The following is a 26,914-nucleotide window of genomic DNA, read 5'->3' as shown; positions in this document are numbered from 1 at the left end:
GTCTGTCGCTCCACAGTACTAATGTTACCCATACCGGAAAGAGCTCTAGAAAGGTTATATTCTTCGTCAGTCCTTTCTCCCTCCATTCCTCTGGCCATGGTTCTGCACACCAGGCTCCTTGGCATATAGCGCCGAAACCCCACCCTCCTGACGCATCGGTTTGTAGGTTCAAATCCTTGGTAGATAATGGGGGACCCTGTATTACTGATATGCCATTAAAGTTGTCCAGGAAGGAGCTCCATATCTTGAAATCCTGTCAGATTTCCTTCGATACTCGTATGTAGTGGTGGGGTTTCCGTATCCCCGCAGTTGCTGTTGCCAATCTTCGCATGAAAGCTCTTCCCATGGGAATCACTCTTCATGCGAAATTCAGTGTTCCAAGGATGGCCTGCGCCACCTGTAGCGTTATTTTCTTTGCTGCTACTGTCTGTTGTATCATGTTGCGTAGTTTTGTAACTTTTTCCTCCGGTAATCTTGCTATCATTTGCCTGGAATCCAATTCTATTCCCAGGAATGATAAGGTTGTGGTTGGACCTTCTGTCTTGCCGTCAGCGAGAGGGACTACAAATTCCTCCGCCACTCTTTGGAACTCTTGTAACAATTCGCCACATGTGCTGGTGTCCTGTGGGCCCACAAATAGAAAATCGTCCAAGTAATGTATAATGTTTTTGGACGCTGTCTTGTTTGCTACCACCCAATGCAAGAATGAGCTGAAAAGCTCAAAGTATGCGCATGAGACCGAGCATCCCATGGGCATGCATTTGTCGAAGTAGTATTCGTTATTGAAGGTGAACCCCAGGAGAGGAAAGCTGGTTGGGTGTACTGGGAGAAGTCTGAAGGCGGACTCTATGTCGGTTTTTGCCATGAGAGCCCCTTGTCCGCACGTGCGGAGCAACGCCACTGCTGTATCAAAGGATGCGTATTGCACCGAGCATTCCTCCTGCAGGAGGTGATCGTTGACCGATTGCCCTGGTGGGAATGATAAATTTTGAATTAACCTGAATTTCCCTTCTTCTTTCTTCGGGATTACTGCCAGGGGTGAGATAAACATGCTCTGAAATGGTTGGTGTGTGAAAGGACCTGCTATGCACCCGAGTGCTAGTTCAGTTCCTATCTTCTCTAGCACTATGTTTCCATACTTCGATGCCGATGGAGCATTGATGGTCTTTGCCCCCTGTATCTTGCCCTGAAATGGGATTATGAAGCCTTCCCAAAAACCTTGCAGTATCTTGCCTGCCTTCTCCCTGTCTGGGTAAATCTGTAGCCATGGTTCCATTGCCTTGAGTTGGACCGGTGACGGTGCCTTTGCAAATTTCATCCTCTCATGATGGTTTAGCCTTACTCCCGGTCACCACCTTCTTTGGGCATTTGATCATTGGATGTGGGGCTGCGTAATTTGTGCAAACGTGCTTAAATTTGCAGTCTTGGAACATGCAAACTGTTTTGTTGTATCTCCAGCACGTGTTATCATGAGCCACCGCCTGCCTTGTGGCGTGTCTGGAGGGGGATGTTCTTCGCGAGTTTCTCGCTCTCGTTCCTTGATCTGACGATTTGCAGGTCATGTGTTGTATCCATAGGCTGACGTCCTGAGTTCCCATGTCATGAACTTGTTCTCCTCCATTTTATCTCGGAACTTTTCATCATAATTCAGCCATGACCAGCCCTCGTGTTGCTGGTATGCCCGCAGGATATTGACTGCATAAGCTAGCATGGGCCCGTATTGTGAATTATCCTTGTGCCCGACCATGCTGGTCATATACAAAAATGCCTTCAACCAGTTAACAATATTCTTGGGGATTCTCATCTCCTTTTCCCTCGTTGTTGTAGCGTCTCTAGACTTCTTCCGGTCCTCGGATTTTCTCCGCCCGTGCAGGATACTAAATATGTCTATATATTTCTTCTGTCGTATTTTCTCTCTCAAATGCCTGGGCACTTCCTCCCAAAGCTCGGATAACGTTGTGAGTGCTGGGGGTCCCCTCAACTCTTTCTCAGTTGTTTTATTAGGGCCTTGTTGCTCGCTGCTAGACCCCGAACCAGAAGAGGATGTATCTGAAGAACTGTCCGAGCTTGTGCTAGCCCTGCGCCTATGCTTCGCTTTGCGCTTCCTTCTATCAGCATTCAAGTGGCTATCGTCACCCGCGTGCCCTGACGCATACGATGATGACCTTTGCCCGATATCCCCTGCTTTGTCCCCACACTCACCCGCACTGCCTTGCTTGGTCTGTGCCCGTCGAGCTGTCTGACTTGTGGATGGTCCTTCCTCTGGGCTGCCATTGCCTTGGGACATCCTCCGTCCATTGAGTACTGACGGTCTGTCGTCCTCCATTGGTCGTGCCGGCCCGCTTATGTTTTCGTCTAATGTTCCCCTTGCCGGGTCGTCTGTACCAGGCCTAGCTGTTGGCTCGTAGCTGCATGCTGGACCATTCACCCATTGCGCCGAAGCGGTTCCTTGTTCCCTGTCTTGGAAATATGGCGGTCCTTGAGGCGGGGGTGCCCAGTATCCCCATGGTGGTTGGGATTGTTGGCTCGATTCCCCTCTATGTGGACCGTCCCATGGTCTCATCACGTTCCAGGAGGGATATGGGGCTTGGTGCCCCGAACCCCACCCTGCTCTATAGTTCCGGCCAGCACTGTCCTGGTACTGCCAAGGGTGGTCTGGTTGATTACCGTAGCCGTAATAGTCTTGCCGACGGGGTTCGCCATCCTGGTAGCTTGGATACCCCGTTTCGTTGTCATGCTGGCCGTTAGCACTGCTGCCGGTATACTGTTGCGCGCGTCCCCATCCGCCTGATGTTGTCCTCCCTCTGGTGTTATCACCTGGAGATTCCTCGAGCTCGTTCCTCGTTGCTTCGCCTTCCTCCATGTCTCCCATTGCTTCCTTCCGCTGTTCTTTATTTCCTCGGACTGTTCTGCCGCCCCTTCTTCCTCCATTGGTCTCTCCTCTTGTCTGCTGTCTGCCACGAACCATCGACCTTGTTGCGGTTTTGGGATTCGCTCCTTTCCCAACTTTTTCCGTATCCGAGGCTCTCATCCGCCTTTGGCTACAGCCTGTTGTTCTGGCCCTTGTAACTGCTCTTGTTACTCTGCGGGGTGGCATGATGCTCCTTCGATTGTCGCCTCAAGCTCTATTGGTAAGGTAAGTTCTGTAAATATATAATTAACTGTATCTGACAACTGAGAAATGCAACTGAACATTCATCATTTCATAATTCTTTTTTTTTTTTTAATTCACCCGGGGAATTGTACTGCTTGCACCGTAAGTCCCAGCTGTGGCCCCAAACTTCCCCAACAATATCCTACCTTACCATCGTCATGAGCTGCCCTTGCCCGCTCACTCTAACCTATACTAGCTACTAACTTGAAGGCCCCGAGACTGCATTCCAAGCTCCAGCCTACTGGAGGAATGAAAGGCCTGGTGGAGGATTAGAACCAGGATCCTGCCCCATAGCAATACCTAGCACTTACCATTTGCGCCGCCAGGCTGGCCTGCCTATCCAGTATGGGCATGTCCGCATAGCTCCTGGCTTGGTACAGTATACGGGCCTTAACAGTCCCCTGCCCCATCCTGCATAACTTATTAATCCCGCCCCCCGCCTGTCCGAACCCCATAGCCCGCAGCTCTTCCCTCGCTGAGCACCACTAATCCCTCCTTTTTCCCCACCCCCCAGGGCCTCAGCGGGCCCCCTAGAAACCCGTGTGCTCCTGTGACCCATGTACCCCTATGACCCATGTGCCTCCGCTTCCTGTACACACACATTTTTTTTTTTATCAGATATCTAAACATATTCATACATTTTGTAATACTTGCAATACACGTTTTTTTTTTGTTTTTTTTAGATATCTAAACATATTTGTAATACTTGCAATTCCGTTTTTTTATTTATTGAAAGGGGGTGGTCGCGGGACGCTGTAACTGGTCCGTCTCTGCTGCTGCACTGGCTCCCTCGTGGCTTGCCCTGCCTGCTCCAGCCTCTCGTGCAGCCGCTCCCCCGTTTTGTTTTGTTTTGTTTTTTTTTGTTGCCTGCAAAATTGAACGCCCGTGGGATCACAGCTGTGTCCACTGGGACGCCCGCCGAGCTGTTCTCCGGCCGTCCAGGTCGTCGCGATGTGCCTGATCACTCACGCGGTGGGAACGTGGCTCGCCGCGCTGCGATGTGCCTGGTAACTCCCTTGCTGTCGCCGCGCTGGTCTCGGGCCGTCCGGGTCGCTGCTGTGCCGGGTTACCGCGAATGACTGCTGCTGTCGGCGAAGGCCTCCCCGATGGTCTCGCTCGCTTGCGCTCCCGTTCCTCCCGTCCTTCGCGCTAGCCCGCTCGCTGGAAAAAGGGCGGGTTCGCCCTTGCCGCGGCCCTTTCAGGGGGCCGCCGCGTCATTGGCCCGTGCCACTGTCGCTGCCGGTGACGCGTCCCCCTCGGGCGACCTTCCTTCCCCCTCTCCCCCCCCCCCCTTTCCCTCGTCCCCTTTCCCTCGTCGTGCCGCCACACTCTGCGGCGGGTGCCGCTTCCGTTAAGGGGTGGGCTCTGGCCAGTAGGCTCAGGCCCACCGGCTTTTTCACCTTAGTAAATTTAAAGAAAGAGTGCCAGCCCCTGATGAAGCAGCCGACGAAACACGAGACGTGTCGGGCATCTGTGTTTGAGTTAGACCCACTGTGACTGAGATCCATGATTATACACAACTCAAAGATAGCGATTTAATGTACCTGTGGAATTACAGGGTACATTAAATAAGAACTGTCTCTAATTAGTGTGAGTAAACAGCAAGTTGCCTCCACTAAATTATATATGAGGTCTCTACTCACTATATATAAATATTATATACAACAGTTTTCATTTATATGTTTTTCAGCATCAAGTATTAATTGGTTACATCATATTAATCAGTTCTGTCAATGGTACATCTCTACACCAGCCACCTGTTTTGCACTTCACGCTCCTCGGGGCAGTGCCTACGTCATCATACCATAGACTCTGTTACTATGCCATACTACCTTTGTGTCTCCTTCTACTGCTGACCACGCCTCCCAATGGTGAGGACCTGTGGAGTTCCTCCCCTCAGGCTGTAACAATACTTACCTCAGGCCAAGGGTTCACTAAACCCACAAATCCTAACACCACTATTCTGTCCAGGTTACCTCTTGACTACCCCATGCCCTATAGTAGCACTAGATCATACTTCTACCATTCTTACACTTTGCCTTTTAACATAAAATTTACTCAGCTACAAAGAGGCAGTACTGGAGATGTTCCCAGAGCACAATATCACTTTGCTCATGTAGTGCTGAATACATGGACAAAGTTAGCCAGGTAAGTCTGGTTGAAAAAATACCTGCTCTAAAGTTACCTGGATAATGTTTTCCAGGTAATGTTATCTGGATACATTCAATGGAACACTTATCCAGATATGTTCCAGTGAAGATCTGGGGAAAGTTAGCCAAGTAAATTTATCCAAATAGTTTTACCACTCACCTGAATACTCAATATAGACCTCCAAAGTCCTACTGGAAACACATGTTTGGCCATGGAAAGGACCTAGAAAGCTGGATATTCAGGAAACAGCCACACCAGTATTGGTAGCTGTTTATATTATTACAAAACATTGGGGTTAATCATTAGAATGGAGGGGTGGTGCTGGGTGTGGATCTTCCATACCCATCTGCCTCAGATAATGGAGTACAAATGAGGAAGAAAACACAAACTGTCTTGATAAGGAGTGCTGTCTTATAAATGGTCATGCTCTATGGCGGACAGCTAGGATAGAGCTGTAGCGGGCTAGACAGGAACAACTGGGCAGACTGCAAGAGTTGGTTGGGTATTTTCTGCCGTTATCTTTAATGTTACTGTGTTAATGCTCATCTCAGAGTATTGGAGAAGTTAGTCCTGTAATCCTGTTTATTGATTCTTGATAGAATGAGACTACAAGCCCCAGAATCCTTTTGAAACAGGACTAAAACAATATGAATCAGAGCAGCAATCTCTTGTTTTAATGTCATCTATTATCCGTAGTCTAGAGCCATTACAGATAGATCTATGGATGGCATTAGTACAGTGAACACTTAACATGTTTTGTGTCTTTTTTAGCTGCCACGAGCTATCATCAACGTGGTGCAAATATTCTGGATGGAAGGAGTTCGGGACCTCTCTAAAGGATCTGCGAGCTGTGTGCTTCTAAAGTAATTCACACTGCATTTTCACTGGGAAAACCTTTTTTTTAACTGGGGCCACATTACTGGCTCTCATCTGCACAACAGGCATGGGTGGGAAAGGAGGTTCCCTTGGAGCTCCTTAAGTGGGAATGGTCCCCCCTGGAGTTCTTGAGATGGTGGGGGAGCTTCCCTGGAAAATGGTCTAAAGAAGAAACCCCAAGACACAGAGAGAAGACCAACGCAGCACCAAGAGTGGCAAAAATCCCCAATAATAAGAATTTCTACTCACCAGTCACAGAAACAAAAGGGAAGAGAGTAAAAATGCCTGCCGAGTTCAACTCGTTCAACCCAGCATCTTGTTTTTAAATTGGCCTGCGGGCTCCTCCCTCTGGTAATGTCCTCTGTCGCGATCTTGTTTGTATCCAGCCTGCTTCCATGTTGCCACCGTCCTCCAGCAGCCTGCAATGTTGCACTGACATGGGCAAAGTCATGACATCACAGATAATGTCAGGCAGGCTGCTAGAGGATGGCGGCAGCATGGCAGTGCCCAGATACAAAAGAGAACGTGATGAGGTAGGCAGGTTGCAAATAAAGGGAAGGGCAGCTGGTTCTGGCCCATAGACAGTAGTTTGCCCAATCGTTGTCCTAACAGCCAGTCCTGGTTGTTATCTATATGGCACTACCACCACACACGGAATTGTTCTCATAGGCCCTCACACATCACTCCCATGACACTTCCAGACATCATCGGACAAGAAGCCCCTACCCAAGTCTCCAGTGCATTGCTATAAGGCTACCTGGCCAGTCAGTTTTGTAGCCTACACCCTAGAAGGTCTTCTATAGTCAACATGCCCATGAGAACGCCATCGTGGCATGGGTCATAACTCTTTGGGGCCAATTTTCAAAGCCCTTTAGCCAGAAAATTCACAAGTTATCCAGCTAAATGGCAACTTTTTGAATATTTGAGCACCTATTTGGCTAGATTTTAGCTGAATAAATCATTATTTGACTAAAATCTAGCCAGATCAAACAAAAAGGAATTCCTGGGCAGCTCTACATTATCTGGAAAACTTAGTGGATTTTCAAATGTATCTGACTAAGTTACAGTAGATAAATAACTTTAGATCTGCTTCAGAGCAGGTTTAAAGTTATCCGGCTTCGTATGACCAGATATATTCAGAATATATCCAGTTAAATGGTACTGTACATGAATAAAAAAAAAAGTTATGTGTGGGTTTGTAGCCCAATTTTCCCTACACCCCCAAACTCTCTAAACCCCTCCAAATGACTGTGAAAAATATGTAATGGAAGAGTGAGCTTGCAGCTTGGAGTTTATGCTAAGCCACAATGAAAGCAGCTAGGATTGCACTAGAAATGTGCGATCCAGGAAGAAGGCTTTCTTTTCTCGAGGTATTGGGTGGCTGGGAGGGGGTTAGGTTGGGATGGGGGCAGAGTCATTTATTATATTTTTGTGGGGAGGGGTGAGGGTGAGATTTCAGTCATAAGCACGTACTTACATTTTTTTTTCATATAAAATGCCTCTTAACTGTATTTGTTTTGAATATAAACAGTTAAGGGGCAAGTTATCCAGCTATACACAAGGCTGGATAATTTCAAACCTAACTGGCCTTGCTGAATGTCCGGGACAAGTTATCCACCTAACTTTAGCTGGAGAAGATGTCTGCTGGCTGCCTTACTGAACATGGACCTCTCTTCCTCATGGCAGGCTCCTTTGCCCCTGTGTAGTCGAACCAGAAGATAATTCTTTAGATTTCCAAGAGCTGCTGGAACAGAATGCCCTATTCCAGGTATGATTCTGCCTCTATCCAAAAGTTACCAGTGATGCAAGGTCAAGGGAACTACAGGCTTCCTGCAAAAAAAGAAATAAATAGATGCCAGTTTCTCTCATCCCAGCACATACCAGCCTCTCCTTATCAAAACCCCACACATGCTTATCGAATGGTTATTGTTTAGAGGTCTATTCTTAAAAGACTTGCATGCCTAAATTTGGGAGTTAGGAACTTAAATCAGACTCGGGACGAGTCATTAAATTTAGAGGCCTAATTTCACTAGATAGTGAAATTTAGGTGCTTAAAAAGTGGGCAGCTTACATGGGTGGAGTCAGGGCAGGGAGTAAAGTTAAGTGCAGATTTTCAGCACTAGTCACCTAACTTGAGGTTCTATTTACTATGCTGCAGTATTTTCCCAGAGTACCATAGGTTTGTGAATCCTGCAGTATTTTCTCTGGTGGTAAAATGATGCTGGGAAAAATACTGCAGCTTAGCTGACTCCAGAGCACCCCACCTGATGGCTGCCCCACATCCTAGAGCCGCTATCTTTTATAGGGGCCGATGAAGCCCCTGGTGCTCCCCCCCTCTGGAGTTATGAAACATGTGGGGATCTTTACAGCCCCCTATCCCACCTCCCACTCCTGCCACACCTTACAAATTAAACAAAAAAAAGTCTGTAAGTCAGTCCTGCCCCATCCCAAAATCCCACGCATTTCTAAAAAGCCAGGATCCCTCCAGCCCCCTTACTTTCAGCAATGGTGGTCTAGTGTAGAAAATTGGAGCACCCCCTATGCTCTAGGACTCCATTTTCAAAATGCTGCTGGCCAGCCTCAAGTGATCTTTTCCTCTGTCATATAATGGGGCAAAGGGACACCCAAGTCTGGAGAGCAGCATTTTGGAAATAATGTCAGTCCCAGAGAATAGGGGTCACTCTGGCCCTTCTATGCCAGAGGCCTGAAGGTGGATGGGGTGGGAAGGTCTGTTTTTTGTTTTAGAAAGGCAAGAGTTTTGTAATGGGGAAGGGCTAACAGACCTTTTTTTTTTTTTCATTTATAAACCTTGGCTTCCTCAGGGGATGAAGGGATGACTCCAGGATGGGGCACTCCAGCACTGCATGGCCCCTTTAAGGCCTCAGCTCAGAAGCATGGGAACATGCATCAAAGTCCAGATGCATTTGTTTGCATTTACATGCAAATCAACTAATTTTAATACCCATGTTGTGTCAGATTTTCTAGAAGAAAGATAATACCCGATATTTGAAATATTGCACATTTTCCATGCAGTGAGGTATTTATCACATGGTAAAGCATTAACGCAACTTAATAAATCTGCACTTTAGTCACCTAATTATAGGAAAATTAATTGCAGGGTTAAATCTAAGTTCTTAAGTTTTAGGTAAACAAATTTAGCAAACATTTCTGCTGAAAGGTTCCCAAATTTGGCTGAAAATCCACCTCCATTTAAACGCTTAAAATTTAAACACAGAGCATTTTTTAAAAGTATTTATTTATTTGTTTGTTCGATTGCCGCCTTATCAAGGATGCAAAGCTTTCTGTGTGGTGATGCCATGACAGAACTTCTTCCAGATAAGAGAATTTGACAAAACAACAAAATAAAAGATCCCGAAGCAAGCTCTGAGCCTGCAGGGAAGCAGGAGCTGTCGGTCATACTGGCCAAGCCCAAAGACCATCAAAAGCAGATAACTCAAAGAGCAGAAACAAGCTTGCTTGTGTTTTATTTTTGTCAGACTTTTTCAATTTCAATTTTCATAATTAACACAAGATAAACTTGACACAGAACTATGAGGTTCTTAGAGTTAACAAAAAAAAAAAGTCAGCAATCAATATGTAGCAAAAAAAAACCCAACCCCTCTATGTCAAGCTGACAGAGACAGAAATGAAAATTATAAGGTTGTGCATACATAAATCATATCTGACCGTTCTCAGGTACACCAAATGTTATAACCATTGGTCACTGCAATGTCCAACTCTTTTTATCAAGCAATATTTTAAAGAATGTTTATATACATTTTAAAGAAGAGAAAAAGAGACATCACACGTCTTGGAAGGTCTGCCCCCTATGCTGACACTGGCTCAGTGTTTCGAATAAGTCTGCATCAGGGAAACAAGAACAACCTTCAGAGACAGCTTAAAAGACCAAAATGCGGCTCAGCTGATTTAGCTTCAAATTATTGAGACACCAGTGTAGGAGTGTGAGATGGCGATCGCGTATAAAGTAAGCGCACAAATTGAGCATCTTGTTAGCTGCATGAATAAGTCAAAGACCGGCTCAGTCCTTGCGATATCCAGAAGTGACAATCAGCTGGTAAGTAGGACGTCAATCAAAAGTGGTTAGAAAAGAGGACATGCTGTATCTGAAAACACCGAAGCAATACATTTCAGAATGTATGCCAGGAAATTTACTCATTCCTGCTGAGTGGGATTATTATATGTAAAATAGTGATCTAATATTGTTCACGTCTGTTCAGAAACTGCAGATTATGCTGCTTCTTCGAATTATCCTTGGTTAAAACAAGAATTCTGCACAGTCAAGCAGTAATATTAAAAAAAACGATTAACCTTCACCTCTTCTGACCATTCCTCTGGTGGATCGTATGATTCAATGGAAACATCTCCAGCTGCTCCTTCATCTGTTCCTTTTTTTTAGGGCGAGATACATGCGGAGACCTTACCGTGATTCAGCTGTAGAAGAAAATTCATGGCAAGGACTGATTACTCAATCCCAACTGAGACAGACTTGGCAGTGAGCAATATATCTCAATTCACTTTAACGCTGCCTCAGATATGAGTACTGGACCGTGGACTATCTTTTGTTCCCACTACCGAGCATGATCCTTTTGAATGTAGGATTTTGATTCATTCATCATTTTTTTAGGTCATTAGAAGTCAAATTATTCTTTCCAAAGAATCCCTCAACCTGTTCAGATCTGTCAATAGTAAGACCTAAATTGAACTGGATGCCTCCGGGTCCACCGGATCCTCATTTAAAGGTCAATTTTAAAACAAGCGCATGGGCATCTTGAATACTGTGCAATTCTGGTTGCCACATCTCAAAAAAGATATAGTTCCACTGGAAAAAGTACAGAGACTGAAGACCAAAATGATAAAAGGGATGAAATGCCTCCCCTATGAAGAAAGGTTAAAAAGGTTAGGGCTGTTCAGCTTGAAGAAGAGATGGCTGAAGGGGGATATGATAGAGGTCTATGAAAGGACATGAATGGGTAAATGTGAAACAGTATTTACTCTTTTGGATAATACAAGGACTAGGGGGGAAACTCCATGAAGTTAGCAAGTAGCATATTTACAACAAATTGGAGAAAATTCTTTTTCATTCAATGCATGTTAGGAATCCGCCCATCACAAAGGCAGAGTTAGCAATCTGTTATGCGAAGTCCCTCAGATCCTGGAACTGTAATCTCCGGGTTTAGCTGAGCTGTAGAGAGAGACTCATAGATAGTGAGTAGACAGGGTATGCTGGATACATAACCAGAAGTAGATGATACATTCACATAGATCTTAATAAAGCTCAGTAGCTGGAGAGAGTTAGGCCTTCGAGGAGCGAGTACCTGGTTCCAGGAACAGCTCTGAGAGAGCGATGGTAACTCACAGTTAATTATCTCTGTAATGGTTTCTAGGCAGACTGTAATAAGAACTCACAATAGCTGTATATGAAATAACTTCTGTAATAGAAGGGAGTCTTCATAAGGTTTTAGGAATATAGACCCTCGAGGAGCGAGTACCAGTTCCTATCTGCAATTTGTAATAACTCATGATCTCCGTACCTGTGACAGCATCTCAGACAGAAGAGAGTCTTCAGTGTTCTAGGAACATGGGCCCTCGAGGAGCGAGTACCGGTTCCTATATGCAACTGGAAAGGAAACTCACAATGTTCACATCTGCGATCGCTTCCAGGCAGTAGGGAGTCCTCTGAGCGTTCAGGAACGTAGGCCCTCGAGGAGCAAGTACCGGATCACGTCTTAGCAATCTGAAAACAAGAGGAGAGAGCGGGGCCCCCGAGGAGCGGGTACCCCTGGTTAGTTCGAAGAGGTAGAGCAGTGGTGCAAGTAGCTTGGACAGCCTAAGTAAGTCCAAATGGAGTCCTTGCTAATTCGAGTTGTTAACAAAAGAAAAGACCTTTTATATTGAAAGTAGATGATGTCACTACGGGGGGACGCCCCCGAGGTTCGCACCCTTGTTGGTATAAACTTCGGAGCACGGGCGAGTGCACGTCCTACGTCATCAGGAACATGGCGGATCCGCAGCGTCAGGCCAGCCCAGGGACTCCAGGAAGAAACAGCGAGGAGAAGCCGTGGCAGCATCTGTCCATCAGACCCGAAGGGAGTCGCGTCAGAGGTAGAGAGGGTGGAGCGAGGGCAAGAACAGGCACGAACGCAACAACACACAAGGGGGTGCACACAATTGTGCACCTTGCATGTGCCGAGCCGCGCTGCCTTCCCCTGTTCCCTCCCAGGCCGCTCCGAAATTGGAGCGGCCTGTGAGGGAACTTCCCTTCTCCCTAGCCTGACCTTCCCACCCCTTCCCCTTATCTTTCCCCCCCCAGCCCTACTCTAACCCCCCCCCCCCCCCCGTGACTTTTATCTTACCTTTTGCACGCGCTGGCAAGCCTGCCAGCACGTGATCCTCCAACACAGCGGTAATGGCTATTCCAATTTAGCCCCTAAGATATCGGTTTTGGTGAGATGACACTGGCATATTATGTCCATGCATTCATGCTTTCAAATATAACCTTGGATTTCATATATACGTGGTAAAAATATCAAAGACGGAGTGGTAAGGACAGTTCTCTCCCAGAAGGTTCTAACTACACAATGACCACTTGGTGAGTGTGATTTCTTTGATACAGCCGTGGAAACACCCTACAACAGGGTTTACAGTGCGATTTAGAGATGCTACCAATTGTAAAATGTGCAATGTACTATATTTACTCTACAATCTTTTATATGTTGGTCGCAGTGGCCGTGCTATTCGGGTCAGGCTTACAGAGCACAGAAGCTGTATTAATAGAGCTAAGAAATAAGCACCTACTGTTCAATATTGTCTGACACAAGGACAGTTTCATGCAGCTGAAATGGACAGTTTTGGAAACTGTGCAACCTTTACCCCGAGGAGCTAATACACCGCAGTTTCTGAGCAGACGTGAATAATATTGGATCATTACTTTAAATACAGTGATCCCAATAGGCAGGAATGAGAAAATTGCCTGGCATACATTCTGAAATGTATTGCTTCGGTGTTTTCAGATACAGCATGTCCTCTTTTCTAGCCACTTTTGATTGACGTCCTACTTACCAGCTGATTGTCATTTCTGGATATCGCGAGGACTGAGCCAGTCTTTGCCTTATTCACACAGCTGTCAAGATGCTCAATTTATGCGTGTTACGAGCGTGTCCTCCACGCTGCTGATGAACCGAGGGCTTGGAGGCCTTTCGGCTTCTGTTGCGAGCGCGAGGAGTGCGGTCGCCTCTAGAGCAGGTGTAGTGAGCCCTTGGGCCACAGAGAGACTCAGGGTGGAGCCCCAAGTCACACCGTGGGAGGTGAGCCAGTGTAAGCATGGAGAGCTAGGCGCGGCATAGCTGAAGCAAGGAATAGAGAACAAGGTCTGACCCTCAACCGCACCTGCACGCCCACAGCAACCAACAACGCAATGTTGATTGATGAACGGTCCTCCGACTGTTCCAAGCCCTTTCGGACCTGCCGCTGGGTAACGGCATTGGACAGCAGGCCGGACTGAGGATGAGGGCAGACAGAGTCCTTGGAACACAGAAGACATCATAGACGAGGGCTGAAGCGGAGACATCATAGACCGGGGCTAGGAAGGAAGACATTGGCACTGTCCCTCAGGGCGCCCTACTCAGCCCACTGACATGGGCAGACCCCATGGGCTGGTCGTGGACCACCCTGTCCCACTGCGCACCCTACACAGCCCAGGAAGGCTGGTCACGGACCACGCTGAGAATGGGACAAGCGCAGGGAAGAAGCAGGTTACTGCACTCCTGGCAGTCTGAAGCAAGTGGAAACATCAGGAACTGGATCAGGAACAAACATCTAGGAACATTTGGAACCAACATCAAGGAAACAGGCAGACACAGGACAGGGAGCCGTCAAGACAAGCGAGACCATGGAGGACCTGGATTGGTCAGAAAACACAGGCAACTGTAGAACCCAATCTGAAGGCAAACAGGAACTGAAGTGAAAGTCCTTTTATACTGCTGTATGCAGGCAACTCCCTGGGAGGAGTTCACCTGGACCGCCCCTCACCGGCCCTATAACTGCGGTGGAGTGCTGCGGGCCGGCCCCTAGGGAGAAGGGCGTGGCCGAACCAGGAATTCCAAACACAGCCAAGCAAGCCACAGGCAGGCCTCAAGAACAGCGAGGCCTCCCAGGCCCTGGAGCAAGTCCTGGATAGTTCGCAGGCGAGGCCCTGGCTTCGGAGCGGCCTCCAGAAGAGACGGTAAGATGCCTCCTGTGGCGCAGCAGGAGGGATCGCAACAATGCGCTTACTTTATACGCAATCGCCATCTCACACTCCTACATTGGTGTCTCAATAAGCTGAAGCTAAATCAGCTGAGCCACATTTTGTTCTTTTAAGCTGATTCTGAAGGTTGTTCTTGTATCCCTGATGCAGACTTATTCGAAACACTAAGCCAGTGTCAGCATAGGGGGCACACCTTCCAAGACGTGTGATGTCTGTTTCTCTTTTTTCAAATGCATATAAACATTCTTATAAATATTGCTTGATAAAAAGAGTTGAACATTGCAATGACCGACGGTTATTACATTTGTTGTAGATGAGAACAGTCAGACATGATTTATGTATGCACAACACTGTATATGATGGTCACCTTATAATCTTCATTTCTGTCTATCAGCTTGATATTGGGGAGGGGGGGGGGCGACGACGGATTCTTCCAGTCGCAAAATATGATTGCAATGACACAAATAAAGCAGAATTTCCCAACAGAGGAGAGATCCAATAGTCACAACAGAAAAAAAACCTGAAAGACAAAAAGAAAAAAATCCATCCAAGGGCCACTGTTCAAAGAAGAATCTACTAAACACTTATATAGTCCTACAATATATAAGTAGCACTGTATAGACACATAGAAGCTGCATGGAGCTTACAATCTAGTCAATGCACAGACAGCTGCCATAAATCAATGAATTAAAATAAGAGCACTTGTAAGAACATATGAACATGCCATACTGGGTCAGACCAAGGGTCCATCAAGCCCAGCATTCTGTTTCCAACAGTGGCCAATCCAGGCCAAAAGAACCTGCCAAGTACCCAAAAACTAAGTCTATTCCATGTTACCGTTGCTAGTAATAGCAGTGGCTATTTTCTAAGTCAACTTAATAGCAGGTAATGGACTTCTCCTCCAAGAACTTATCTGATCCTTTTTTATACACAGCTATACTAACTGCACTAACCACATCCTCTGGCAACAAATTCCAGAGTTTAATTGTGCATTGAGTAAAAAAGAACTTTCTCCGATTAGTTTTAAATGTGCCACATACTAACTTCATGGAGTGCCCCCTAGTCTTTCTATTTTCCGAAAGAATAAATAGCCGATTCACATCTACCCATTCTAGACCTCTCATGATTTTAAATACCTCTATCATATCCCCCCTCAGTCGTCTCTTCTCCAAGCTAAAAAGTCCTAACCTCTTTAGTCTTTCCTCATAGGGGAGCTGTTCCATTCCCCTTATCATTTTGGTAGCCCTTCTCTGTACCTTCTCCATCGCAATTATATCTTTTTTGAGATGCGGTGACCAGACTTGTACACAGTATTCAAGGTGCGGTCTCACCATGGAGCGATACGGAGGCATTATGACATTTTCCGTTTTATTCACCATTCCCTTTCTAATAATTCCCAACATTCTGTTTGCTTTTTTGACTGCCGCAGCCCACTGAACCGACGATTTCAATGTGTTATCCACTATGACGCCCAGATCTCTTTCTTGGGTGGTAGCACCTAATATGGAACCTAACCTTGTGTAACTATAGCATGGGTTATTTTTCCCTATATGCATCACCTTGCACTTATTCACATTAAATTTCATCTGCCATTTCGATGCCCAATTTTCCAGTCTCACAAGGTCTTCCTGCAATTTATCACAATCTGTTTGTGATTTAACTACTCTGAACTATTTTGTGTCATCTGCAAATTTGATTATCTCACTCATCGTATTTCTTTCCAGATCATTTATAAGTATATTGAAAAGTAAGGGTCCCAATACAGATCCCTGAGGCACTCCACTGCCCACTCCCTTCCATTGAGAAAATTGTCCATTTAATCCTACTCTCTGTTTCCTGTCTTTTAACCAGTTTGTAATCCACGAAAGGACATCGCCACCTATCCCATGACTTTTTACTTTTCCTAGAAGCCTCTCATGAGGAACTTTGTCAAACGCCTTCTGAAAATCCAAGTACACTACACCTACCGGTTCAGAGCTGTGAGAAAAACTGTGCAGATCTAACTGTCGGCTTTTCGTCTGAGAAGGGTGAATAAGTGATCTGAATCTCTAAAAACATGCGCCTTCACCAAATATTCTGTTAAGCAGTCAGAAATATATTTCTAAATAAACTGCGTACCCAAGAGCAGATTCTCTCAAAATCAAAAATTCTTTTCTACGCAATTTAGTAGAAAAAAGTGATATCAGGGAAGATCGGGATTTTATTTTTGTCTTATTTATGGAAAGTGATATACTGCTGAAATTCAAACAGACCCAAGGGATTAACATTCTGGATTCAAAATGTAATTCATACAAAACATTTTATCCTCTTCATCCTTCCCAACCCTCCCCAGTACCCCCTAACCACCAAACTCACAACCCCCATTTCCCTTTCCCAATAAAACCATGTTCTTTAGTCCCCACTCAACCATATCATTGATCCCCCACCTTCAAATCCTAAAGCCAGAATCCACCCCTAAAAATAATCAACAAAAAAATCATTCAGCTAATCCAGATGGTCTCAAACCCACCTGGCTTGGGGTACTTCCTCCAGAGGAATCAATACAATTTCTATCATTTGAATAATTCAGTTGGAGAAATTCTATTAACCTTTGGAAAACTAATTTGCCTTAATTCCTAGATTTCATAGAAATGTCTAAATTGTCCATCTTTCTCTTCATAATTTGATTATGTTTAAACAGATGGTTAGACAGTGCCATAGAGGCTTCCTTGAGGGTCTGAATTCTTTATGCGAATCCATCAATTTTCCATCCTGCAGCAAAAGGTGATGCTCTAAATTTTTAGCTAAAACTTTAGGACTCTTCATGTTAATTTTCGCAGCTGACTTCATTTTCAGAATTGTCCAAACAGCTCTCAAAGTCATTTCCTTCAGCTGGGAATGCAGCCAGGCCTGGATTTCCCACCAGACGAAGCGGGTAGCTGCCAAGGGGTGCCGGGTTGAAAAGGCGCCCCACCTCCTCTGTCCCTAACACTTTCTCACAAACACTGCTCCGCCTGAGCAGTAGTCTCTTGTCTGACCCACCCTCTTAAAGGGTCAGACAGGAGCTCATGGACTGGCAGCATTCAAAGCACTTTATATTTAATCGCTGCCAGCTTGCCCTTGTGTCTTTAATGAGCCAGATATCACAAGGTGCTGCCACTCAAGCTGAGAAGTGTGTGTGAGAAAGTGCTGCCACCAACAGGACAGAGGAGGAAGTGCATGTTCAGAGGAAGATACCCACCTCTCCCACCAGCCACACCTGCATCCTTGGAGGGCACCACGTGCCCTCCCAGTCCTATATTAATGGAAGGGAATTTCCTCCACTCTTGTGCTTACTGCACATAAAAGGTAAATCCAGCTTTGAATGCAGCATAGAAGACTGTCCCATTAAAAAATATCCAAAGTTGTCTTTCTTACCCAATCTCCATTAAGCCAAATTCTCTGAAAATGGATCTGCTGTTAAGCCCACCTTCAGGCTATCGATGACACAGACAAAACTTTCCAGGAGATCTAGTCATTTCTTTCTCACAGTGTCCAAAGCCACAGGTAATTGCAGGAAACTCTTGAGGGCAACTGCACAGACAGTTCATCTGTAAGTAAAGAACATGCATTCTCCGAGGGATGTGCAGGCGGTGTAGAGGCTTAACAGGCTTAGCGATACGCCCTCCAAAGATAATATGAAAGAAGAGCTTCCACTCCCTTTTGCGTCCATCGGTCTCAGACGGCTTCGACCCTTGTGCCTCACCTTCTTCTCAGCTCTCCCCGCTAGCCTTGGGAAGATGGCCACCGCCGCGTCTGCAAGTCGCTCTCTCCGGCAACCTCGGAATGGCTATGGCATTGCCTCCCGCCATGATTCTCTCAAGGGCCTCCTAGGGCGCGCGCGTGCCACCCACATCTTTATTCCAGCTATGGCGTGAATCTCGTGGGCATCCCCCTCAAGTGACGTCACGCCATCTGGGTATTTAGCCTGCCCGTGTTTGCTAGCTCGTTAAGTTAGCAAGGATTGGTCTCGGCCGATCTACGCTACTCTGCCACTTCCGTGCTATCACTGGAAGCCTCTCTCTGCCTTTTGGGATATTCACTAACCTGAGTACCCGCTCCTCAGGGGCCCTCTGCTTTCTTATCAGGTGCCTTACTGGGATCAGGTACTCGTTCCTCGAGGGCCTGCTCTCCATGCCTCGGTGCCTGTTACCATCTACTTCTGCCTGGAGGAATCACTAACCTTACAGCTAAACATCTAGTGAGTAATCTAATTCTCAGTCTGTCTCATCTATAGCTTGCCGTGCTGGGAAACCTTCACCTGAATTCCCGATACCATCTTGGTGAGACGGGTTCCCTCTGCCGAGGGTCCCTGGACTGCTACATCTGGATCTCCTCACTACTGCCACCTCTGCTGGTTCCTATAAGCTGTACAATAAAAGACAAAACTCTGTGTTTGTGCATTCTGAGTCTAGCCCAGTACTGTGGCTCCCCACGGGGCTCCTCCCCGTGGGCGTGGTCATCTGCCACAGTACCTGAGAATCCACCCAAACCCTCAAATCATAACATATTGCTACTTCCATGGATTCGGCTCAGCTCATCGCATTGCAGACCATTCCAGGCCTGGCCCAGTGAACCTCCGAACAGCAGAACGTGCTGGAGAATTTGACTGCTGCATTTAATCAGCTGCACGCACAGATGAATTCACCAACCACCCCAGGTAAATAAGTTACACCGCCAGAAGTGATGGTCAAGACAATTGTACCTCTATCTGCTTCAACACGCTTCTCTGGGAAAGTTTGGAAATGTAGAGGATTTATCAACCAATGTTGAATGCACTTTTCCCTGCAACCTAATCATTTTCCTACAGCATACGCCAAGACCACCTACATCTTGTCTTATCTGAACGGAAGAGCATTGGCTTGGACCTCTTCGCTGTGGGAGCGCGATGATCCTATCCTACACGACCTTGCCGGGTTCCTTGAACTGTTCAGATCAGTTTTTGATGACCCTGCCTGGCACACAGCTGCAGGATTGTCACTGGTTCACCTTTAACAGACTTCGCCATAGAATTCAAGACACTGGCGACTGAATTACACTGTGATCCTAAATGCCTGAGGACCCTCTTCTTTGAAGGACTGAATTCTCATTTAAAGGATGAGCTGGCTGCTCGTGAAATGCCTGAGACCTTGGCTGAACTGGTGAAGTTGGCAACAAGTATTGATCGCCAACTTCGTGACAAGGTTCAAGAGACCAAGACTCCCAGAAGACCATTTCAGAGTGAAACTCGAGTTACGTTTACACCCAGGCCTGTTCCCTTGGGTCCAATTGCTGGCAAAGAACCAATGCAATTAGGCCGCAGTCACCTGTCGTCAAAAGAGAGAAGAACGCAGAAGAGGTTGGGACTGTGCATGTATTGTGGACAAGCTAGCCATGCTATACAAACGTGCCCTATATGTCCGGGAAACTGGAAGACCTAAGTCCTGCGGGAGGACTCTTCTTAGGTCTAACTGCGCCCTCTCCTCCACTCTCTCTCCCTGTATCCTTGATCTGCGGACCCTTAGAATACCAGACTCTTGCCCTAGTGGATTCAGGGGCAAGAGGTAATTTCATTTTAAAATGATTAGTGGAGCACTTGCGGATTCCGATCACCACCATTTATTTATTTATTTATTTTTAATTTTTATAGACCGAAGTTCTTGTAGGAACTACAAATCAATCCGGTTTACATACAACTTTTAAATGCCCAAAAAGAGTAGTGGGCTTTACATAGAACAGTTGAACAATAAAACAATAAAACAATAAAACAATAAAACAATAAAACATGATGACTCCACTACTCCTATCTTTGATTCATGGGGAGCCCTCACCAGGCGAAGTAACCCAGCTCACTGAACCGGTGAGTTTACGGACCGGTGCTCTCCATTCAGAGACCATCTCCTTCTTTGTACTAGAGAAGGCCATACATCCTGTAGTACTGGGGCTACCGTAGCTGCAGCAGCATATGCCTCAATTCAATTGGGCCACTCTGGAACTTTCACATTGGGGTCCAGATTGCCATGGTAAATGTCTGATGGAGGTCGCTCCTATACCCTGCATGCCAACTATCCCATTGATGCCTGGGTTGCCGCCTCAGTATGTATCTTTTCAAGATGTGTTTTCCAAAGAAGCTGCAGACATACTACCTCCACACAGATCCTAAGACTGCGCCATCAGTTTGAAGCCTAATACTGAACCACCCAAAGGAAGAGTTTACCCTCTCTCTGTGGTAGAGGACAAAGCTATGTCTGAATACATACAGGTGAACATTCAGAAAGGCTTCATAAGACCCTCCAAGTCTCCTGCAGGTGCAGGCTTCTTCTTTGTGGGGAAGAAGGACAGAACACTGCATCCATGCATTGACTACAGAGGTCTAAATGAGATTACTGTGAAAGACCGCTATCCCTTATCACTCATCTCAGAGCTATTTGACAGACTACAGGGAGCCAAGATCTTCTCCAAGCTTGATCTCAAGGGAGCTTATAACCTAGTTTGCATCCGCTGTGGCGATGAATGGAAGACAGCCTTCAATACTTGAGACGGGCACTTTGAAATTCTAGTGATGCCTCTTGGCCTGTGCAATGCCCCGGCTGTCTTCCAAAACATGATGAACGACATCCTACGTGATCTACTCTTCAAATGTGTTGTTGTGTACTTGGATGACATATTGATCTTTTCCCAAGACATGAACACTCATCTTGAAGATGTCAAAAGAGTGCTGCAAAGACTCCGCGAGAACCGCCTATACGCCAAGTTGTCAAAATGCGAGTTCCACAAGGAATCAGTGCCTTTCTTAGGGTACATTGTTTCCAACCAAGGTTACCAGATGAACCCTGGACTGATATTGCTACAGACTTTGTGGTAGACTTACCACTCTCGGGAGGAAATAACACCATCTGGGTAACAGTGGATCGTTTCTCAAAGATGGCTCACTTCGTTGCTCTCCCTGGCTTGCCCTCAGCCTTGGAGCTTGCAAAGCTTTTCATCACTCACATCTTTGGCCTACACGGCAAGCCAAAGCACATCGTCTCTGACAGAAGAGCCCAATTTACAGCGAAGTTCTGGAAAGCACTGTGCAAGAAGCTTGATATGTCTCTCGACTTCACCTCTGCATACCATCCTCAGTCAAACGGGAAAACAGTCAGAATGAATAGGACACTCAAGCAGTTAATTCGTACCTATGTGGGCACTCATCAAAATGATTGGGCTGAACTTTTGCCCTGGGCTGAATTCACCATCAACTCTCATCCAGCAACATCTACTGGATCAATACCTTTCAAATTGGTCTAAGGACGACTACCTTCACCACCTTTACCACTTCTACTTTCGTCCCCGGCAGCTCAAACTACTGCCAAAGATATTCAACAACTATGGACAAGAACTAAAGAGATGCTATGTAAAGCAGGACAAAGAGCAAAGAAAGGCTATGATGCTCACCACTGCAAGGCTCCAGAATTCCAGCCTGGTGACTAAGTCCGGCTGTCTACAAAACATCTAAGACTCAAGCTACCATCAGCTCGTTTTGCTCTACTCTTTGTTGGACCCATTCCCATTCTCTGACGACTAAGTACTCTTACCTACAGTCTTAAACTACCACCAGCGATGAAGATTCATAATGTGTTCCATGTCTTGCTACTAAAACTGCTAGTCCTTAGCAAGTTCTCTTCTGAGACATCGGAACCAACACCTATAGATGCAGAAGAAGACATTGAATACAAAGTAGAAGCAATTCTTGATGTGAGAAAGAGAGGCAGAGTATGGGAATACCTCCTGTCATGGGAGGGATATGGACCTGAAAAAAACTCTTGGGAACCTTTGGCTAATATCATGGATAAAGAGATGCTTCAACAATTCCACAGAATGCATCCTCAGAAATCAAGACCAGGTAGGAGGTCTGGAGGGGGCCCTTTGAACGGGGTACTGTTGCGTCCGTCGGTCTCAGACGGCTTCGACCCGTGTGCCTCAACTTCTTCTCAGCTCTCCCCGCTAGCCTTGGGAAGATGGCCACCACTGTGTTTGAAAGCCACTCTCTCCGGCGTCCCCCTCAAGTGACGTCACGCCATCTGAGTATTTAGCCTGCCCATGTTTGCTAGCTCGTTGAGATAGCAAGGATTGGTCTCGGCCGGTCTACGCTTCTCTGCCGCTTCTGTGCTGCCACTGGAAGCCTCTCTCTGCCCTTCTGGGTATTCACTAACCTGGGTACCCGCTCCTTGGGGGCCCTCTGCTTTCTTTTCAGGTGCCTTTCTGGGATCAGGTACTTGTTCCTCGAGGGCCTGCTCTCCCTCCCTCGGTGCCTGTTACCATCTACTTAAGAACATAAGAACATAAGAAAATGCCATACTGGGTCAGACCAAGGGTCCATCAAGCCCAGCATCCTGTTTCCAACAGTGGCCAATCCAAGCCATAAGAACCTGGCAAGAACCCAAAAACTAAGTCTATTCCATGTTACCATTGCTAACGGCAGTGGCTATTCTCTAAGTGAACTTAATAGCAGGTAATGGACTTCTCCTCCAAGAACTTAACCAATCCTTTTTTAAACACAGCTATACCAACTAGGGATGTGAATTGTTTTTGAACGATTAAAATTATCGTCAGATAATTTTAAAATCGTCCTAAATCGTTAGAGTGCACGATACAATACAAATGCCCCCGATTTATCGTCAGGGGCATTTGTATTGTATCGTTAAATAGGGCACGGGAATTATTTGGGGAGGGCGGGAAAACCAGCACACCAAAACAACCTCTAAACCCACCCCGACCCTTTAAAACCAATTCCTTACCCTCCCCCACCCTCCCGAACCCCCCAAAATGTTAAATTACCTGGTGGTCCAGTGGGGGGGGGGGGGGCCCGGCGCGATCTCCCGCTCTTGGGCCATCGGCGCCATTTTAGCTGCCACTAATTAAAATGGCGCCGATGGACCAATAAAAAAAACCCCCACCCGACCCTTTAAATCGACCCCCCTTAGCCTCCCCCACCCTCCCAACCCTTTTTTTTAGGGAGGCCCACGCCGCTAAAAAAAAAAATCCTACCCGACCCTTTAAATCGACCCCACCCTCCCAACCCCCCCAAAACCTTTTAAAATTACCTGGTGGTCCAGGGGGGCCTCGGGGAGAGGAGAGATCCAGGGGGCCCTCGGGGAGAGATTTCCCGTTCCCAGGCATCAGCTGTTCTAAAAATAAAATGGCGCCGATGCCCCTTTGCCCTTACCATGTGACAAGGTATCCGTGCCATTGGCCAGCCCCTGTCACATGGTAGGAGCACTGGATGGCCGGTGCCATCTTTAAAGATGGCGCCGGCCATCTTTACTCATCAGCCCCTATTATAGAGTATAGTATAATCCAGTGCTCCTACCATGTGACAGGGGCCGGCCAATGGCACGGATACCCTGTCACATGGTAAGGGCAAAGGGGCATCGGCGCAATTTTATTTTTAGAACAGCTGATGCCTGGGAACGGGAAATCTCTCCCCGAGGCCCCCCTGGATCTCTCCTCTCCCCGAGGCCCCCCTGGATCTCTCCCCGAGGCCCCCCTGGACCACCAGGTAATTTTAAAAGGTTTTGGGGGGGTCGGGAGGGTGGGGTCGATTTAAAGGGTCGGGTGGGTTTGTTTTTTTTTGCGGCGCGGGCCTCCCTAAAAAAAAAAATTAGCGATGTGAATTGGAATCGGAAACGATTCCAATTCACATATCTTAACGATCAGATTTCCCCCCCCCCCCCCCCCCCCAGCTGAATCTGATCGTTAAAACGATCTGGCACACGATTCACATCTCTAATACCAACTTCACTAACCACATCCTCTGGCAACAAATTCCAGAGTTTAATTGTGCGTTGAGTAAAAAAGAACTTTCTCCGATTAGTTTTAAATGTGCCCCATGCTAACTTCATTGAGTGCCACCTAGTCTTTCTACTATCCGAAAGAGTAAATATCCGATTCACATCTACCCATTCTAGACCTCTCATGATTTTAAACATCTCTATCATATCCCCCCTCAGTCGTCTCTTCTCCAAGCTGAAAAGTCCTAACCTCTTTAGTCTTTCCTCATAGGGGAGTTGTTCCATTCCCCTTATCAATTTGGTAGCCCTTCTCTGTACCTTCTGCCTGGAGGAATCGCTAACCTTACAGCTAAACATCTAGTGAATAATCTAATTCTCAGTCTGTCTCATCTACAGCTTGCCGTGCTGGGAAACCTTCACCTGAATTTCCCGATACCATCTTGGTGAGACTGGTTCCCTCTGCCGAGGGTCCCTGGACTGCTACATCTGGATCTCCTCACTACTGCCACCTCTGGTGGTTCCTATAAGCTGTACAATAAAAGACAAAACTCTGTGTTTATGTGTCCTGAGTCTAGCCCAGTACTGTGGCTCCCCATGGGGCTCCTCCCTGTAGGTGTGGTCATCTGCCACAGTACCGGAGAATCCACCCAAACACCTCAAACCATAACACTCCCATCTAATAGAAACCTTCCACAACATCTCCTTCGCTGTAGGAGATGTTTCATCATTGCTGGATCAACAATTTGGAACACTATGCCCTCTGAATTACGCCAAAAACTTTGTCACAAAAAATTTAAACAAAACCTTAAAACCTGGTTGTTTAAAAAAGCCTACTATTAATGAATTGAACCTCAACTACTCTTCCTAATTTCCAGTCTCTCATATATTGCTTATATTCTATTAATACAAAGTTATACATTGTATTGTATTTGTTCAGTTACTATGTTATATTGTAAAGCACAATGCTGAATTACTGTTTGAATGTAAACCGAGGTGATGTTACTTACGTACCCCGGTATAGAAAAATCTATAAATAAATAAATAGGAGATGTTGTGGAAACAAAAGTGGCCATTTGGCCCTTCCTGGTTGTCTTGGCAGCTCTCCAGTCTTTCTATTGCACATGAATTTTGCCAAAAAACTTACAATTTTAGTAGTTAGAAGGCCTTACATGAACAGGGGAGTAAGTAAAATCATGTTTTGGAGTCTGTGTCATAGAACATAGGTTTTAATTCCCACAAAACAATGTAATCCCAACTTTCGTAAACAAAGACAGTAATTTTAAAACGAGCGCACGTGCCCAAACACGTGCATATCGGCATGCGAGTGGAGATAAGTTGGAATTTTTAGTCTTTCATGCACTTGCATGCATATTGTTGTAAAATACACCAACTGTTAATTTTAACTATGCTCCTAATTTTAAGAGGTTGCTCGAACACAACTAGCGTGCATGTGTCTTCCATAGGACCTTGTTGGCTTTTACACTCGTATGCCAGTGGATTTTAAAACATGCTTGTGCGAGGCTCATTGCCATTTTTCCAATTAGTCCACCAGTTTGTCCAGTTAAAATTGAGGACTTTCAGACCCCTTTGTTTCTTTGCCCTGCATGCCACCCAGCTGATCCAGATCCCTCAGCCTGCTCTAGAAGCCCAAAAACGCGAGATCTACGGACTTGCTGCTCCTCAGGAGCAGTAGTAAAGTTACGCATATATCTAGCATACACATGCTGTGGTTTTCGGTTCTAAAATACGTAGTTATGCGCATAAGCCTAGGCCCCACTCTGGAACATCCATGCCTCGCCCCTTTCCATTTCTCTTATTCCTCACATGCACATGGGCATATACGTGCGTATTTTGCGGGTTTTTTTAAATCCACGTTGCTTGCCCACGGCCCACATACGTGCTTTTAAATTCGACCTGAAAATGTAGACACTTGCTGGGAGTCCCAACCTTTCTCTGGTCACTGGAATTCTTTGAAAGAGATTTGAGCAGATGGTGTAGTGAACCAGGCTCAAAGGTTTTTCTTTCTGGACAAGAAAATTTCTCCCCTCTGTGGTTGAACCAAAAATCCCCCAAGTAAATGGCTTCTTCAGCCCAGGAATTGTTTACTGGGAGCCTCCACCTCAGGTGAACCCAGACTCTGGAAAAACAGTTCAGTCCACAGCTTCGAATGGGTGTCTTCAATAAGTTCAAATGTTTTCGCAGGCTTCCACAGTAAAGAGACAGTCAGTTGCAAACCAAAGTATCCTTAGCAGCACAAAAATTCCCTCAGCATAGGAACAGGGGAAGGCCCAATTTCATCGCCACGCAAAACTTACTAAAAACCACCCCCGTGCACTTCACCTGCACATGGGCGCGTGGTTTATAAAATCCGGCGTGCATGTGCATGCGGCCCATGGATTTTATAACATGTGCACGCTGGCACACACATGTTATAAAATCCACGCATCCATGTGTGCGCCGGGAACCACGTGCACATGGAAGCCCGTGCGCACCTTTTAAAATCTACCCCATAGTGTCATTAGAATTAGTGATGAAATTGCAGACTTCACTGATGGAAACGCAATCAAAGGTGTCCCAAGTAGACAGAGATTGAATAGGGTCATTGAAAAACCAGTTTGGGACAGTCAGAAAATTAAGACAGAGTTTTTCAACTTTTAAATTAAAATGAATGAGAAAAGATTCTGCTGAGGGAGACTC

At 46.2% G+C, this 26,914-nt stretch overlaps 1 protein-coding gene across 2 annotated transcripts in view; it reads left to right on the top strand.

Moving 5' to 3' along the window:
* The window catches only part of LOC115089622 (phospholipase B1, membrane-associated-like), a 296,793-nt gene that overhangs the window by 212,959 nt on the left and 56,920 nt on the right, over window positions 1–26,914 (top strand). For both annotated transcript variants that reach the window (XM_029597713.1, XM_029597714.1), the window contains exons 12-13: window positions 6,077–6,168; window positions 7,868–7,949. In XM_029597713.1, the coding sequence (XP_029453573.1) occupies window positions 6,077–6,168; window positions 7,868–7,949 (174 nt within the window). The remainder of the gene's footprint in view (window positions 1–6,076; window positions 6,169–7,867; window positions 7,950–26,914) is intronic.

The sequence above is a fragment of the Rhinatrema bivittatum genome, chromosome 4 (assembly GCF_901001135.1).
Source record: "Rhinatrema bivittatum chromosome 4, aRhiBiv1.1, whole genome shotgun sequence".
NCBI classification, from domain to species: domain Eukaryota; kingdom Metazoa; phylum Chordata; class Amphibia; order Gymnophiona; family Rhinatrematidae; genus Rhinatrema; species Rhinatrema bivittatum.
Note: the sequence above shows the minus strand (reverse complement) of the source record. Positions and strands in the feature narration are given on the sequence as shown.